The 15,846-nt window shown below is 42.9% G+C and overlaps 1 protein-coding gene across 2 annotated transcripts; it reads left to right on the top strand.

Moving 5' to 3' along the window:
- Nucleotides 1–301: 301 nt before the first annotated feature.
- zgc:163098 (uncharacterized protein LOC100037380 homolog) lies at nt 302–15,803 on the top strand. 2 transcript variants are annotated; one of them, XM_049027663.1, is made up of 24 exons: nt 302–443; nt 1,283–1,367; nt 1,706–1,817; nt 1,917–2,023; nt 2,121–2,188; nt 2,316–2,407; nt 2,518–2,582; nt 2,790–2,955; nt 4,395–4,600; nt 5,024–5,067; nt 6,093–6,197; nt 6,486–6,552; nt 6,819–6,979; nt 10,228–10,390; nt 10,840–10,919; nt 11,018–11,105; nt 11,208–11,336; nt 12,481–12,658; nt 13,603–13,698; nt 13,809–13,872; nt 13,961–14,114; nt 14,610–14,720; nt 15,028–15,260; nt 15,371–15,803. In XM_049027663.1, exons 2-24 carry the CDS (start codon nt 1,290–1,292, stop codon nt 15,495–15,497), a joined length of 2,694 nt encoding a protein of 897 aa, XP_048883620.1. In that variant the 5' UTR covers nt 302–443; nt 1,283–1,289; the 3' UTR covers nt 15,498–15,803. The 2 variants fall into 2 exon arrangements, with proteins under 2 accessions (XP_048883620.1, XP_048883619.1); XM_049027662.1 differs by having other exon boundaries at nt 13,958–14,114.
- Nucleotides 15,804–15,846: the final 43 nt, after the last annotated feature.

Raw genomic sequence — 15,846 nt, 5'->3', positions numbered from 1 at the left:
ACTGAATAGCAAGAATATAATAAAATATGTAAAATATAGACAAACAATGCTGTTGCAGAATACGTGTGAGGATATACGAAGAAGATGCCGATTTAAGTCCAGAAGACCACTAAGGATATTATTTCAATATTGAAGTATTATAAGATTCACTAAATATCACACTGCGACTGAATGTTTGCTGCATTTTTAAGTTAATTATATTATGTGCGTACCTTAAAGAGTAAGAAAATAGTAAGAAAAGAGAGTGTCAAAACAGATGAAGCCATTTGACAGCAAGCTCCGAGATGACGTCAGGGGTGCCTCGGACCAATCAGAAGAGGACTTTCATGCGGTTCCTCTTCTCCTCGATTGGCACTGGCCCGCTTCTCATACATCCAGCAAATTCAACATGGCGGAGCAATAACAAACGGTTGTGCGTAATTTCAGCTCTGGGTAACACTTCTGTACGTCGTATTCGCTGTATTTTGCTACTTTATGCAAAGCATGATATTTTGCCTGCCCGCTGAAGCAATTGGTGTCTCGGATGACGGCATCTCCGGCGTTTATTTTGCACGACGGTGTAGAAGAGCCGTGCCAGCTAGCTGCGCTGCTGCCGTAGCTTTCTGTTTAGCTAGTTAGCCTCTGTGAAATCTGGTCACGAATAGACGGGTTTCGCGTTACCATGCCGCGGTGTAAATGTGCGCTATTGTGGCAGGCGGGCTTCAGCGTCCACAGTTTCGGTTATGCCCTCGGAATTAGTTAGCATAGCGAGATAAGCTAACATCTCTGGTGATGGGTTTGCTTTCGTTGGCTGAAAATACCATTAGCAGGCGTGCTCGTAACACCGACTTACGTGTGGGGTTTTCTCCCCTCCCTTTTTTTTGCAAGTTTGCCTCTGTGATTGGGCTGCTTGTGGCTTTTCTGATGTTTAACTAATCCCTTGCAAGGTTTTCTTTAAATGTCTGTGTTTTTAAGATATACACCTCCGGAGCGCTACAGGTGTTTATGTGTGACACCGACGCCGGGCACTGAGACCACCAGGCCCGCTCGACACTCGGAAACTGTTGCTGTATTAGTTACAGTTGCTATATTGTACTAAAATTGCATAAAGGCTGCTTTTTGACCCTTGCAGAGAGATGCATGTGTCCTAACTGTATATTTTCTTAATATGTTAAGCAGCTGCAGTCGAACGCACGAATAACAAATTATGTGAATGGCTTCAAGACTTTTAAAAGTTTTCTGCAGTCAACAGATAAATGCATAATGCGTTTTCAGTGCAAAAAAAATGTTTTTGCTGCTGCAGTGGGAATATGGCTGACAAAAAAGGGAAACACGTAATCGCGAAGAGGACCCTGACCAAGAAAGAACAAGAGGAATTGAAGAAAAAGGTGATTACTCCCAATTCAGAGAGAATTTAGGTTAAAAATATAAATGGAAGTAATAACAAGCTTTAATCGTTCTACTATACTTTATTTTTGCAAGTCCGTTAGCTTCAACTGCCTAATTTGTCATCAGATCTGAGTTTTCAAATTGACTATTGCTTACCATCTTGATACAGTTCTAGGTGGTCATTTCTCGTGCCTCATAAGTGTTTTGCAGGGTAGGTCTTTGTAGTATTGTGCATGAAATGCTCATGCTTACATTATAATAGACGGACATGGCTAACAGACTTATCCAATACTGTTAGAGGCAGTGGTGTGAATGACTGGTTTCCTCTTTCCAACAGGAAGAAGAGAAGGCAGCTGAGGTGTTTGAGGAGTTTTTGGCATCTTTCGACAGCAATGAGAGAAGCGGGGTGAAGACGTTTGTGCGCGGGGGGGTCGTCAACGCCACTAAAGGTAAGCCAAATTCTACGGAATTGCATCGGGCCGCTGCCAAAAGTGGCCTTTTGAGCAGCGAGATTTTTTTTTTTTGATTTATCTGTTTCCTACAAATAGAAGAAGAAGCTGCGGAGGTGAAGAAGAGCAAACTTTATCGACCAACCACTAAATTTGCACCGCTGCCTCAGAATATCTTATCGTCTCAGCCGCCCGAAAGGAAGCCAGTAGGTGTCACTCTTGGGGATTCTCCTTCGACAGCATCCCCAACCAACTTGCATGGCCAAATCTCACTCACCCCTGCCTGTATTCTGTTGCTCTCAGCTCGTGAAAAAGAAGACCGAAGAAAAGAAGAAGAGCAACCTTGAGCTCTTCAAAGAGGAGCTAAAGCAGTATGTCACTTTACGGCCATGATTTTTTGCATGTGAGCGGCTGGGGAGCTGTGATTCGTGAGCGAGTGTGTCGTGGCGGTCAGGGGTGATTTAAAAATTATTTTTTTTGTCTATGCTCGATTTTTAGAATACAAGAAGAACGGGAGGAAAGGTACAAGAGGAAGAAGAATGACCCCGGAGGCTTTTCCGACCTGGACTTGCCGCAGTCTCGACGGTCACGTAAGGCCGAGACCTCCCTCTGCAGCTCTTCGTGAAGGACTGTTGTAGTTTCCTGAAAACGGGTGTTAATATTGCAGAGAACATTGTTCATCTCTCTCTCTATCTCTCAGTGTTTGACGATGATCCTGGAATGCCTAATACCACCAATCTCTATATTGGATGCATTAATCCTAAGGTACGTGGGGATGTTGGTGTGAGATTTTACTTGCAGTTCTTTTTTTAGTTTAAATGGTGCAGAACAGAAACCGATGATATGTGCCAATAAATTTCTGCATTTGATGTGCATTTTAGTTTGAACAACCGAAGCAGTATCTTCATAAGTCGTATTCACCCGTATTCATAAGTTCATTCCAGAATAAGACCTTGGGGTGATGCGTTTCAGATGAACGAGGAAATGCTCTGTAAAGAGTTCGGCAAGTTTGGCCCGTTGGCAAGCGTGAAGATCATGTGGCCGCGCACCGATGACGAACGCACAAGGGTCACCAACCGCGGCTTCGTGGCCTTCATGACGCGTAAAGACGCTGAGCGGGCGCTGGCAGCGCTGGACGGTAAGCAGTGCTCATGCGACCATGCTCCCTGTTGGTTGAATGATCTTGATTATTAGTTGACATGATTATTAGTTGTCTGTCTTTTGTAATATGTCACATAAAATTTATTTCACAAATTAAATTAATCCATCTTCTAAACAGTTATTCCTATCAGGTTTATGGAGTGTGGGGTGCTGGACCCTATCCCAGGCACCATAGAGCAGTGTTTTTTCAAACCGGTCACTGTAAACACCCAGACGGTCCATGTTTCTGCTCCTGGGAGGCAGCAGAAATGTGGACCGTCTGGGAGTCCTAGACGAGCAGGTCGAGAAAAACTGCCATAGGGCACAAGATGGGGATGAACCCTCATTGGAATGACCAACGACTTTCATTGATTGCAGCTGTTGGAGTAGCAGCATGCTTGGGTGGGTTTATCTTGTGCTGACAACCATATACTGGGTCAGCCGTCTTACAGTTGGTCACTGAATTGCTTCCCATTGGTTTAAACAAGCCTGTGGTGCTACAGGAATCCCACATGCCCTGTCAGTCAGGATAATGATAATCCATACAGTTCAGAGATGTATTTGTAGTTTCTGTTTAGGATTCTAGTTTATTTTGCACCTGTGTTGTTAAAATACTCCACTGTTTGACGGGAGCACACACACAGTGTGGAAGGTTTTTTTTTTTTTTTTGTATGTTGCATGACTTCTCCAAGAGGGGCATTCTGAACACCTGCTTCTGCAATTAATGTAGGGGGAAATAAATATAAGCATTTTCACTATAATGCAGCAGGAATTCACATAAGATCTAACGATTTGTGTAATCTCACAACATAAAAAATAAGGCTCATGGTTAGGGCAGAGCATTCAAAAACCCATATTTCCAGCAAAGGAATGGATTTTGTGAGAGTTATGGAGTTATGGGTGCGGATCTCTTCTCAAACGATTTGATGCACATTGGATGCGATTTAGATCAATTTAAGATGTACTGCAGTGTCCTACTTTTGAAGTAACATCAAAATGTTATTTTTTTTTATTTATGAAAACAAGTCTACTGTATCTATTTTGCTCTGTGAAAACCATCCAAGATGAGCTAATAGTAGCTGGTCATAAGATGTCTTGAATGGGATTTAGCCAGAATATAATTTATTCATCTGAAAAATGTCAGGCAGCATGATTTGGAGGAAACTGGGCTTTTTTGAGGGTGCTGCAGGGTAGTCTCTGATTTTAATCTGGATTGATGTGGTACAACTATTTCTAGACAGTTGTATAGGAAAAGTTAATTAAGTCTTTTGCACTAGTGTCACTTTTTTAAACTCTTAATTTTCATATTTTTGTTGGAATGGGCTTATGAACTTTCTTTGCTGCACAGTAATGAGAAAAAGGGCTTCTGCTGTCCGTCCTCCACTCATGAACATCTGTGAAGTTCCCGCCTCTCTTTTCTTTCTTTCGTTACGGCAGGTAAAGTGGTCATGGGCTTCGAAATGAAGCTCGGCTGGGGCAAAGCTGTCCGCATCCCTCCCCAGCCGCTGTACACCCCCATAAGTGTACTGAAACGATCCACACCCCCGCCCCCTTCTGGCCTGCCTTTCAACGCTCAGCCTCGGGAGCGATTCCGCAACGATTTCACCAAGCCGTTAAACATGTCCAAGGATGAGTTCGACAAGGTAAAGTTCACGAGGGAAGGTGGCTGATTGGTGGTTTATTTTCTGTTTTTTTTTTTCTTTCTTTTTTTTTTATAATTCTTTAAGTTTTATAACAGGCTTGTGGAGATAATAGTGAGTTATGGAGCATCACTGCAGTGTGTGAGTGCAGACTGACAGTTTTTTTTTTTATGGTAGTTGATTTTAGTGACAATTTGTAACTGTCTCAGTGGGCGGGAGGGATTCCTAGTTATGATTTTTGCAATTATCTTCTGAAGAATCATGTTTAGTGAATATGTATCATTGACATTTATTACATTTCTTGTGCAATTGTGATAAATTGCCATGATGTGTTTTATATATATATATAAATATATATCCTGCAGTTTCGTCTGTAAATACTCACTTTTTTTATATCTTCACTATTTGATTTGACTTCACGTACAGACTCTGTCCGAAGCCGTAGTCAAAGTGGTTATCCCAACAGAAAGGTACACTCTCTATCCATTCTTACTACTACTGCTACTACGACTGACCAGCCATTGTCACAACACAGAGCTTTAGAGGGCAGAGGTCTGAGAGTCTGTTCTTTGTGCGTGAGGCAGAAAGTGCCCCAGTCCTACGAGCAAAACCGGCTCATGGCCGTCTCTCAGTAAGGTGTCTAGTGCTCCAGGATCTTGACGCTAAAGTCACTTCTGTCCTGCCGTTCTACTCCTGATTTACCAACAGGGTGTCAGTGTTTCTATAAGTGTTCGCTAGGAGCAGCTGTTAAAAGCAGACACCTCCTTGCTCAGAGAATTGGGGACTTCTGTGACTGAGGACAGCTAGCGGGTACGATTTTTTTCTTCTCCTGAGAGGAGTCCTTGGCTTCAGTGGAGTTGAGATGGTTACTTGTGGCATTTCTGCCGTGAGTCCCGCTGGCAAAACTTTGTTTAATCCTGACACACTTTTTTTTTATTTTTTTATTTTTTTAAAGACCATGTAGCGGGTTAGTCTGTAGTGATACTTCTGAATGCCTTGATCTTAAAACTTATTTTGGTTTAAAGACAGTGGCAGTAATAATATTTTAGAGTAGAACCTGGAATGGCCACGTGGCCCCTGAGACAGCAGTGTAGTTGGCAGGGAGGACCTCATGGAGTCAGGTTAGATGAAAGCCTGTAGTAGCTAATAGTAGTAAGCAATGCTATCCCTAGAGAAGTTGGTCTACTTTGTATACGGAGCATTTCCTGGGGGGGATAAGGATGCATGTTACCCAGACGCGGACGATTAAAAACACTGCATGACCTCCCGCCGCTCTTGATCTCCGCTGCAAGCCAAAGGACAGATTTGCCTACTTCTCAGTTCAGTTCAGATCAGAGCAGTGCCTTGGCCCCCTCCCATGTGTGTCCACAGCATTGTAGGTGTAACAGAAAAGAGAGGGAAAGTAGAGGCAGTGTGAGGAAAGACCATTGTGCAAGGCCGTCGGACGTGCTGATGTGAGGGCTTTAACCCATTTCTCGTCTCTCTCCCTCTGTAGAAACCTTTTAGGGCTAATCCACAGAATGATAGAGTTTGTGGTGCGTGAGGGGCCCATGTTTGAAGCCATTATCATGAGTAACGAGAAGAACAACCCTGACTTCAGGTGAGAAGCATTAATAAAGCTTATGTGCAGGAGGGTGACAGTCAGAATGAAGAGCTTAGCCGACCGGTGAGCTCTTTCCAGTGGCAAACTGGGTTTTAGTGACAGTCACAGTTGAAGTCAGAGCCGGTATTCTCTAATGTCAGTATTTTGCCAATGTCCTTCAACTGGAGGTCATTGGCAGAGGAACAAATAAGTTTAGTTCCACTACAGTGGGGCCTAATCAGCCAGGGGTTTTTTGGTTCTCTCTTCTGAGTCTCCACTGATGCTCATGCTTGTCTGTGGTTCCAGGTTTCTGTTTGACAACAAGAGTCAAGCACATGTGTACTACAGATGGAAACTGTTCTCTATCCTGCAGGTAGGAAAATATGAATGGATTATTTTTTTTCATTTCCCAATATACTGGCACTGTATCGTCAGTGCAGATACGCCGAAAATGCCCATGCAAAAATGCTGTCCAAAGCTTTTGCTTTGTTAATGAGTGACCTTGGTATTGAACTGATTGACTGTGAATGTATAGATAGTGCAGCATGTGACGCTGAGTGTATGGTCATGGTGAGCTTGTCAGTGGTGATGGTAGCTTTGGCCTGAAGCGTGTCCCCATACTGTGCGAATGCCATCCAGGGCGAGTCCCCCAACGAATGGAGGACCTCAGACTTCCGCATGTTCCGCGGAGGATCCTTGTGGCGGCCGCCCGCGCTCAACCCCTACCTGCATGGTAGCGAGGATGGCAATGAGGAGGAGGAAGAGGAAGAGGAGTTGAAGAAAGGGCAGCTGAAGGCAGAGTGAGTGAGAGCTGGATGCTACCTAGTGGGTGGTGTCCCTGTGTGGTACCTGGCAAGAACAGTGACATATTGGGGGGTCTGTCACTTTTTTCAAAAATCAAGGTCAGTTGAATTTCAAATGTCACGCAATTCATTTTAATATATGCAAATACCTGTGATCCCCCCCCCCCAAAAAAAGGGTGGGTAAATATTTTTTTAAATAGTTTTGTATTCCCTCGCATAACTTTGTATTACTAATAATGACTGACATTAGCATTGTATTACTAAGAATGACAGTTTAAAGTACAAAGCATATAGAACCCAAACGATACAGACGTGTCCAAGCAACACCTCTTGGTTTTCCAGATTTCTTTACAGGCAAATTTGAATTATTATTTCAATGTTTGTGTGTGTGTGCACTTCACCTTTAATAGCCCAGCCATCTTGCTTAAGTCACTGGAGGTAAATGGACACAGTGCCATTACTAATACATATGTATAAAAACTCATAAAATTAAAGTTACATTGTCCCCCATAGTTTAATGCTTAAAGCACACTTTACAGGACATGTCTGCATTGTTTACATTTATCCTTGCCATCATGATGCAGTAAATAGCAAGTGGGCAAGTACAGTGAAATCGCAAAGGTGTTGCCAAGGAAAGTAGAGCTATTTAAAAACACATTTTCCCACCCTGACCTTTTAGGGGCTCCGTAGACGGCAAACAGCAAAATTACAACAAACGGTCTAACGCGCTTCTAAGCTACAGAGACGCTTTAGAATTCAAATGTGTTAATTATAGTGCGAATATGAATTTTTCACATGATGTTCAAACAAATGTTTGAATGTGGGTTAAAAACTGGCAGCCCTTCTAATAATATAGTGATCTTAGGGAACTAAAAAGGAGTATGGTCACCGTTTGCCGTGAGAGCGGCTCCTGTCTTCATTGAGCTGTGGGTAGTGGGGCATCGGACCATTGATCTACGTTAAACCATCTGTGACCCAAAAAAACTTAAGTGTTTTGATCTGGTGTTGGGGGGCCATCAGTACCAGTCAAAGTCCCTGTGGAGTCGTAGGCATACTGTGCCCCCCCGCCCCTCCCCAACTGAGCAAGGAACAGGTGGACGGTCTTAGCCAGAGTGACACTGGCTTGCTCGATCAGCACCCCAACAGCAGATTGCATCTTAGGTGGCAATCACCACTCACCACATCCTATAAGATGGCTTGATGTTCCTTGGCCTTTAAGACCATGCAGAACAATCACAACTCTGGATAGATAGATCTAGGTGGATAGATACTTTATGTATCCCAGAATGTGAAGCAGGACACATTGGGAACGACCAAAAACCAGCCAGGTAAAGGGCAGAAGCAATTTTCTAATGACAGAGATGACTGTCAACTTATCCAACAGTTTCTCACGAATCGGAGGATGACATCAAGTGACCTTCAGAAAGAATGGGGAACATTAAGAGCAGGTGTGAAGTGCACTGCTAGGACAGTTCATATCAGGCTCATAGAAGCAGGACTGAAGTCCCATAAAGCAAGGAAGAAGCCCTTCGTAAATGAGAAACAGGAAGAACAGGCTGCAATTTGCAAAAAATATATGTGTTATTCATAGACACATACCCATAAATTGAGATATGAGTAAAACTAGAAGTTTTCCTGTGGTGAAGAGGAAGAATTGTGTTTGGCTGCTGGCAGAAAAGACGTCTGGTAGCACTTTCCGGAGCACTGTGTCTCAGCAACTGGCATACTATTAGGAATATATAGTGCTCACAGAAAGTCTTGGGATGCTTGCTTAATTCAGTAAAAATATTGCAGATTTATTGATTTTTATAACAAATCCTGACTTCATTAATTTCCAAAAAATATAAATCACTATTATTAGAAATAACTGCAAGTTTTAAAGTTAAACATTAATTTCAAGTAGCGATTAAATTGAAACCCAAATTCCCAGTTTTAAAAGAGCTCTCTGTTCTGAGTTCAAAGTTCCTTGACAAGCATCACTGGGTGCTTTTTAATTAGTAACACCTTTGCAGTAACATAAAACACCAAACATTTATGTTTAATATCCCTTTGGGAGCCAATGATTATAATTATAATTAATAAAAGGGCAAGAACAGAACTGAATGACTCAGTAAAAAAAACTGACATTTAATAAAAAGAAAATGTCCGTGTGGAAGGTATGTGCAAGTTAAACTCTTCTTGTCAATGGACTTTTGTTATGAAAACAGTTCATTTCAAACATTATTACAGAATTAGCCTACTAAGACGCTCTATGAGCACTGTATATGGATTGAAGATATGTGATCCCTATATGGGGGAAAGGGTGGCCGATGACTCATCACACCATAATACTTTTTTTTTTGTCCTGTTGCTTGGGGTCTAAGTTCTGTGCTCATATTTGCATACAACCAGTTTCTCTGTGGCATCCCTGCCCTTAATTCAGACTTTGTGAAGATCACAACGTGCAATTTGTGAGGCACAAAGTTGCTGATTTAGCTCTGGGGTAATTTGAGGGGCCTATAGATGTATAGCAGCTATCCTGTTAAATGCTAGTCTATTCCTAACTGAGTGTTGACTAGTGACTGCTGTTTCACTTTGCCGGTGCAATTTCAGTGTCTGCCACAAGCTTTTGTCAATATTTTAGACTGTTGAAATTTTAAATAATTTAGCTGTTTTGTGATCAGTGCAATTGGGGCACCGTTTGGCCTCTTTGAAAATGCTAGTTTGCTTCAGTGTTGCTTTGAAAACTGATTATCAGACCCATAAGCCCACTGCTGATTGGCAGTCGACCCAGTATGACTCACCTTTGTGGCTGTGTTTGTAATCATGATGCCGGTACTTCAAAGTTAGTTCTTTTTTCATATGTTTCTGTTGTGTGGTCTTCCCTCTGCACAGATGGCGATTAGGCAGTGAAGTCATACAGACCATGTTTGTGTATACAGCCTGCACCCTGTTGTTAATTAATACAACCCATTAAGCAAAAGCTGAATTATATGGGTCTCTGCTTTTTATTGAAAACACAAGTGGATTGCAGCATTTAATAAAATTTATTGGTAAATTTTAAATATAAAGTGATTTCTATTAACTCGGATAATGATGTTTTATCCGTGTTGCATAATGTGTTCGAATTGATTACAGAATGTAAAATGAGGGTTGGTTTTGTACTTTAAATTAATATAATCCCCCAGCAGGCCCTTTGGCACGGTAGTCCAAGTCTATAACTCTGAGATTAAACACTACAGCTGTTTTCATTTTCTTCTTCGCAGGCATCGAGACAAGCTGGAGAATATCTTAAGAGGGCTGACGCCATCCAGAGAGGACATCGGGGACGCTATGGCCTTCTGTTTGGAGAGGGCGGAGGCGGCTGAGGAGGTGGTGGGCTGTATCGCGGAGTCGCTCTCGCTGCTCCAGACCCCTCTTCAGAAAAAGGTCTTTATTAAGCTACTGTCTGTACACCCAGGGCAGGAAATTCTGGATCTTGCGTTTAAAATTTTTTTTTTTAGCATCTCAGTTACAACTGAAACACCAAGTAAGATGACTTACTGGTCAGATGATTGCTTTTTAAATGAAGCTATCAAGCTGTCAGCCTCAGCCGAAACAAAGCTGACCTGCAACACTCGGGTCGAATTTTCCACCCCTTGTTTATCCTGGGTACGAATGATGGTTATTTTATTAATAAATAAATGATTTATAAACTTTTAGCTCATGTGAATGTAGAATTTTTTGGGGATTCTTGCTGCTACCCTACAAACGTTTCTCCTTTGTTCGTTCTCAGAAAATAAGGCGAGTGAGATACGAAGGTGTGACAGGTGTCTCATTTGTCTTTGCCCACAAAATCTGCATTATGGGTTGTGTTCCTGTTTCTCTTCTCTTTGCAGATTGCACGATTGTATTTGGTATCTGATATTTTGTACAACTCGTGTGCCAAAGTTGTCAACGCATCCTACTATCGAAAATAGTAAGTGGCATCATCTTTGAAGGTATTTTTAACGTGGGTGGCCCGTGGGAGAAGGCTTGCCGCCAAACGTGCGTGTATTTTCTCTGCCTCCCTCATAGCTTCGAAGCGAAACTGCCCCAGATATTCGGAGACATCAGTGAAGCGTATCGCAATGTCCAGGCCAGGCTTCAGGCTGAGCAGTTCAAGGTGACCTGCTCTTAAATCAGCGACTGACTCACGTTGTTTTTCAAGCTACTTTAAGGTATTATATACTGTTCCTTATGTCTCCTTCCCATCTCTTCTTACCAGCAAAAGGTCATGTCATGTTTCCGGGCATGGGAAGACTGGGCCATTTATCCGGAATCCTACTTAATCCAGCTACAAAATATTTTCTTGGGCCTGGTGAAGGCAGGGGAAGAGGTGATTGTGAGGTCAGAGGTGAGCTTCTCATCGCTGTTGGAAGCTTTGGAAATTAACGGGAACAAAGGGGCAAAAATGCCCCAAGAAATCTCAGAATGTCCCTACAAGCTATAATCAGTTTTTAAAATATATATATATATATTTACTGGTTTAGGCCAATATCGTAATCCTTCATTAATCCATCATTTTGTTTCTGTGCATTTCACTTAATGTCTAACAAATTCGTACACGCAGTGCTGCTGGTCACGCTACATTGGTACATAAGTATGTAATCGTAACTATGTACTACTATGGAACGCTCTTACGGCACCCAGCAGAGGCCAATTTTATTATTTAATGAAGTCATTCATCCATAATTGAATAGACCAATCTCTGCTAGGGGCGTGGCTATGGATCGTCCACTTACGTGGGTGGCGAAGCCACGGCTATCAGCAACTTTTAGTCACCAATGGCTGGGCAGTATATCGATTTTTCATGGTATTTCTATAAATTGAATAGCAATTTGCAATATTTGCTTGATTTTGCTGAAGGGACCAGTTTGCATTTACGGTTATAAAACGCTGCCTTTTATATTTTTATAGATCTTCAGGATTTTCAAAAGAGGATGTTTTAAAAAGACCACAAATTATTTATTTTAAAAAAACCATGATGTTTTTCAGTGTATCTATAAACCAATGCATCATACATATAAACTAAGCAATTAAGAGTTAAATAAAAGCCTCAGTTGTCTTTTGCCTGCTTTCTCTCACATGCAGATAACATGTATATGCATATACAGATGATTGCGCTCATCTCTTACGAACAGCAATAGTATGCTGTATACTGTTTATTTACTCATGTTGGCACAGGGTACTGTGTGCATTTTAATCTGGGCTCATTTCACATTAAAAAGAAACTTTATTCATTAATTACTATTTTAGAAAATGCCCCCCAAATTGTTGTACATGCCCCCATTTTTAGACAGTGGGGGCTAAAGTTGTCCCTTTTTTCACATTTTCTACACTGGCTATAGGAATATTTTGTTTTCGATTCACAAGTTTTTCTTATATAACTTTTCACCTGACTAGATCCGCCAGATACAAAAATACATTTTTTTGTATGTTTTTCATATCTCCTGTTCTGTGTACTCCACCCTTGCCTATTAAATGTATGTATGATCCAGTCCCCAGACCTCGACGGTGCCCCTCTGGAGGATGTGGATGGCGCCCCCTTGGAGGATGTGGACGGTGTTCCCCTGGCAGGTCCCCCCTGGGACCCAGCCTCCCTGGACGGGGTGCCCGTAGATGACATCGATGGTGTCCCCCTAGGTGACACTATGGATGACATTGATGGAATGCCATGTATGTAACCCCAATCCCCTCCTGATATGACCTGATGCTGCACAAAGCTGAATTGTATTTCTTTACCGTTATGTTCAACTTGTTAGCACTTTGCTCTTCATTAGAGAGTCAACTGTTTTCATTTATAGCTGGTCCAAGTTAGGCGCTTTATTAAAAAGTCTAATTGCGCTTTTCCACTGCCACCATGAGCAGAGCCGTACCCGATCCGTACCACGAATTGACGGTTTTCCATTGCGAATTATCCGAGCCGTATCCAACCCATACCTGTGCTGACACAGCCCTGCTTAATAAGGTGACCAAACCGAGCCGGTTGCATCACCACCATCTGATCGAAATGCAGTGATTCCATGCAGTGATCTTTGTCGATGTGCATAGATTAGCATATTCTATATATTATTAATTGTATCGGACATCGTGATGTATTAATTCATTCCAAATAACTCAGAACTTGGAAAAAGTACTATAGAACAGCTGAACAGAACGGATAGGAAATGCAGATTTACACAAGCAAATGCTAATTCCACTAGCGTTTGATGCTTGCATAACACAACGATTCTCACAGACATGCTAGCAGAAATTAGCATACAATAAAATAACTGCGCATAGTAAATTGTGATGTACACCATGTAAACAGTAAATAAGTGTCTCTTCTGGTGTACGTTGCTATCGCTCTCCAAACCTGGCAACACCTTTACGGAGCTGACCCTCCTGCAGTGGAAAATCGAAGCGAACTGGATCTGCTCTGTGACTAGTCTCTCTTCATGGTACGGCTCTGGTACGACTCGGGTACGACTCGGTTCCTGTGTACAAGTGGAAATGCGCCGTTACAGCAGCACCCATGTAAGGGTCTTCCGAAAGCTTCAGCCTATAGGACCGTAACTACCCATGGTTACAACGTAACCTGACGCCAGTTTACTGTGAATTCCTTCTCTCTCTCATCCTAGTGGAGGAGGCGTCTGATAAAGAGAAAAGTGTCCAGCACCCCAGAGTCGCTCTGTCCAAGTGGGAGAGGGTGGATGATGCTGAGGTCCTGCCACAAGGTAGCATGTCCACTAACTCTGCAAGACACTTTGCTGCTTCTACGATATAAAAAATAAACAGCTTTCCTACACTGTTCTGTGTTTCACATATTTCTACTCTATGATGGTAGCAAACACTGAATCAAAATGGGACTTGCTTGAAGACCAGGACTCTGAAGACAATATGAATGTAAGGTAAGGAATTGAATGAATTTCTTAATAATTTTCTCCCACCACTCTGAATGGATGCACCGCTTTGAAACGCTTTTGGTCATTCCAGTAGTGCAGACACCAAGGACGTCGACAGGGACTCTACAGATGACAGCAGCGACGAAGACTCCTGCAGCCCCTCGAAGTTTGAAGGTGCTGATTTTAAAAGCTCCGTGACCAACTTCGAACTGTCCGAAAGCAAGAGGACCAAGCTACGGGAGCTGGAGGTAAGTTCCATAACTCCAACCCCATAATTGGGTGGGCCAATTGTGGCCTTCTAAACTACGGTCTTTCCATATGGCTGAATGTCATGAATGCTTTCTGTCTGGGTCTTCAAGCTTACCAATGGCCCTAAAAGGTTTAACCAGCTGTGTTTTGGTTCTTGATTGTTGGCGTGATTATTTTGGAGGTCACCACTCAAAAAGCTTTAGATGTGTTACAAATTACAGGCTTTGAATTGGACTGAAAGGAATGGCACGTGTAATCAGATACTGGTACTCAAATGGTAATCTATGTCACATATGAAGAACTATCCGGTAGACTAATGATATTCAGAATCTAGTATGATAAAACATATTGGCATGTAGTATTGCCTTTAGACCAATCCCAAGGAAGAGCATAAAAAGGAAAAAATAAACGCATTAGCCAGAGGGGGGGGATTTGGAACAGGGGAGCCCATGCTGGCATATTTTTAAACCTGCTCCCACCCCCCACCCCATCAGGTGAAGGTAATGAAGTTTCAGGATGAGCTGGAGTCTGGAAAAAGGCCGAAGAAGTCAGGAAAGACTGTACAGCAACAGGTGGAACACTACAGAAACAAGCTGCTACAGAAGGTGTGGGTCTGTCTGTCTTACCAGTGATCTTATTCCTGTGTTTCCCAACCTGGTACTTGGGGACACACTGATGGTCCACGTTTTTGCTCCCTCCCAGCTCCCTGCCAGTGTACACATTTTTGCTCCCCCCCTGGTAGGGAGCTGGCAAGGAGCAAAAATGTGGACTGTCTGCAGGTCTCCAAGGACCGGATTGAGGGAAACTGCTTTATTCTTCACCACAAGTATCTTTGGGTTTATGCCAGGTGCCTCAATCCCCTCACTAGAATGGCCAAAGTAGTTTTTGATTTAAGACTTTGTTTACACACAGGAATTTGAAAAGGACGACCTGGAAAAGAGGGAGAAATCGGCACAGAAGTTGAAAGACCGAGCCAAGAAGGACGAGAAGCGAGACAAGGCAGATGACCGAAGTAAGAGCAAGGACAAGGACAGGAAGAAAAGCAAGGAACTGAGTCAGGACCGAGATCGGAACAGAGGGCGGAGCAAAGGAGAGGAGGAGGAGAAGAACAGGACTGACCGCTACAAGGCAGGGTCTCCCTCAATGTAAGAACCTGCCGCTACCGATTCCATTTCTCGCCTACGAGAACCCATCGCTCAGGTTTTGTGACTTAATGTCAAATTTTCTCTCTCCTTTTATTCCTTCACCTTCAAAGAACAAAATCAAAGTCTCCGAAGAAGTCCAAGCGCTCACGATCTCCATCCCCGAGCCGACGGTCATGGAGGTCGAGCTCGAGGTCCCCACACCGTTCTCACAAAAAGGCAAAGAAGAGTAAACACTGACCATCCCACCTCATCCCCCTCGCCTCCCCTCCGTCTGCACACAGCAGCCAGCCAGCCAGCACCCACGGACTGCTGCTTCTCCACCGGCCTGTGGGCAGGGTCTTTCGCTTCCATCCCACAATGCCCTTGCAGGGAGACTCCAGACAGCTGTTTCCCTCCCACATCCCTAATGCTACATCAGATTGAGCCAAGGTTTGGTACATTTTTGTTAATGAAGTTTGACATTTTTTGTACAGTTTTTGCTTTTTTTTCTCAACTGTTGCAAGAATGTTCCTAAAACTTTACAATAAACAACTTTAGTCCTGATCTCACCTACCTGAATATTACATCTCTTGTATATATGTTATGT

This window comes from Brienomyrus brachyistius, chromosome 10, assembly GCF_023856365.1.
Source record: "Brienomyrus brachyistius isolate T26 chromosome 10, BBRACH_0.4, whole genome shotgun sequence".
NCBI lineage: Eukaryota > Metazoa > Chordata > Actinopteri > Osteoglossiformes > Mormyridae > Brienomyrus > Brienomyrus brachyistius.
Note: the sequence above shows the minus strand (reverse complement) of the source record. Positions and strands in the feature narration are given on the sequence as shown.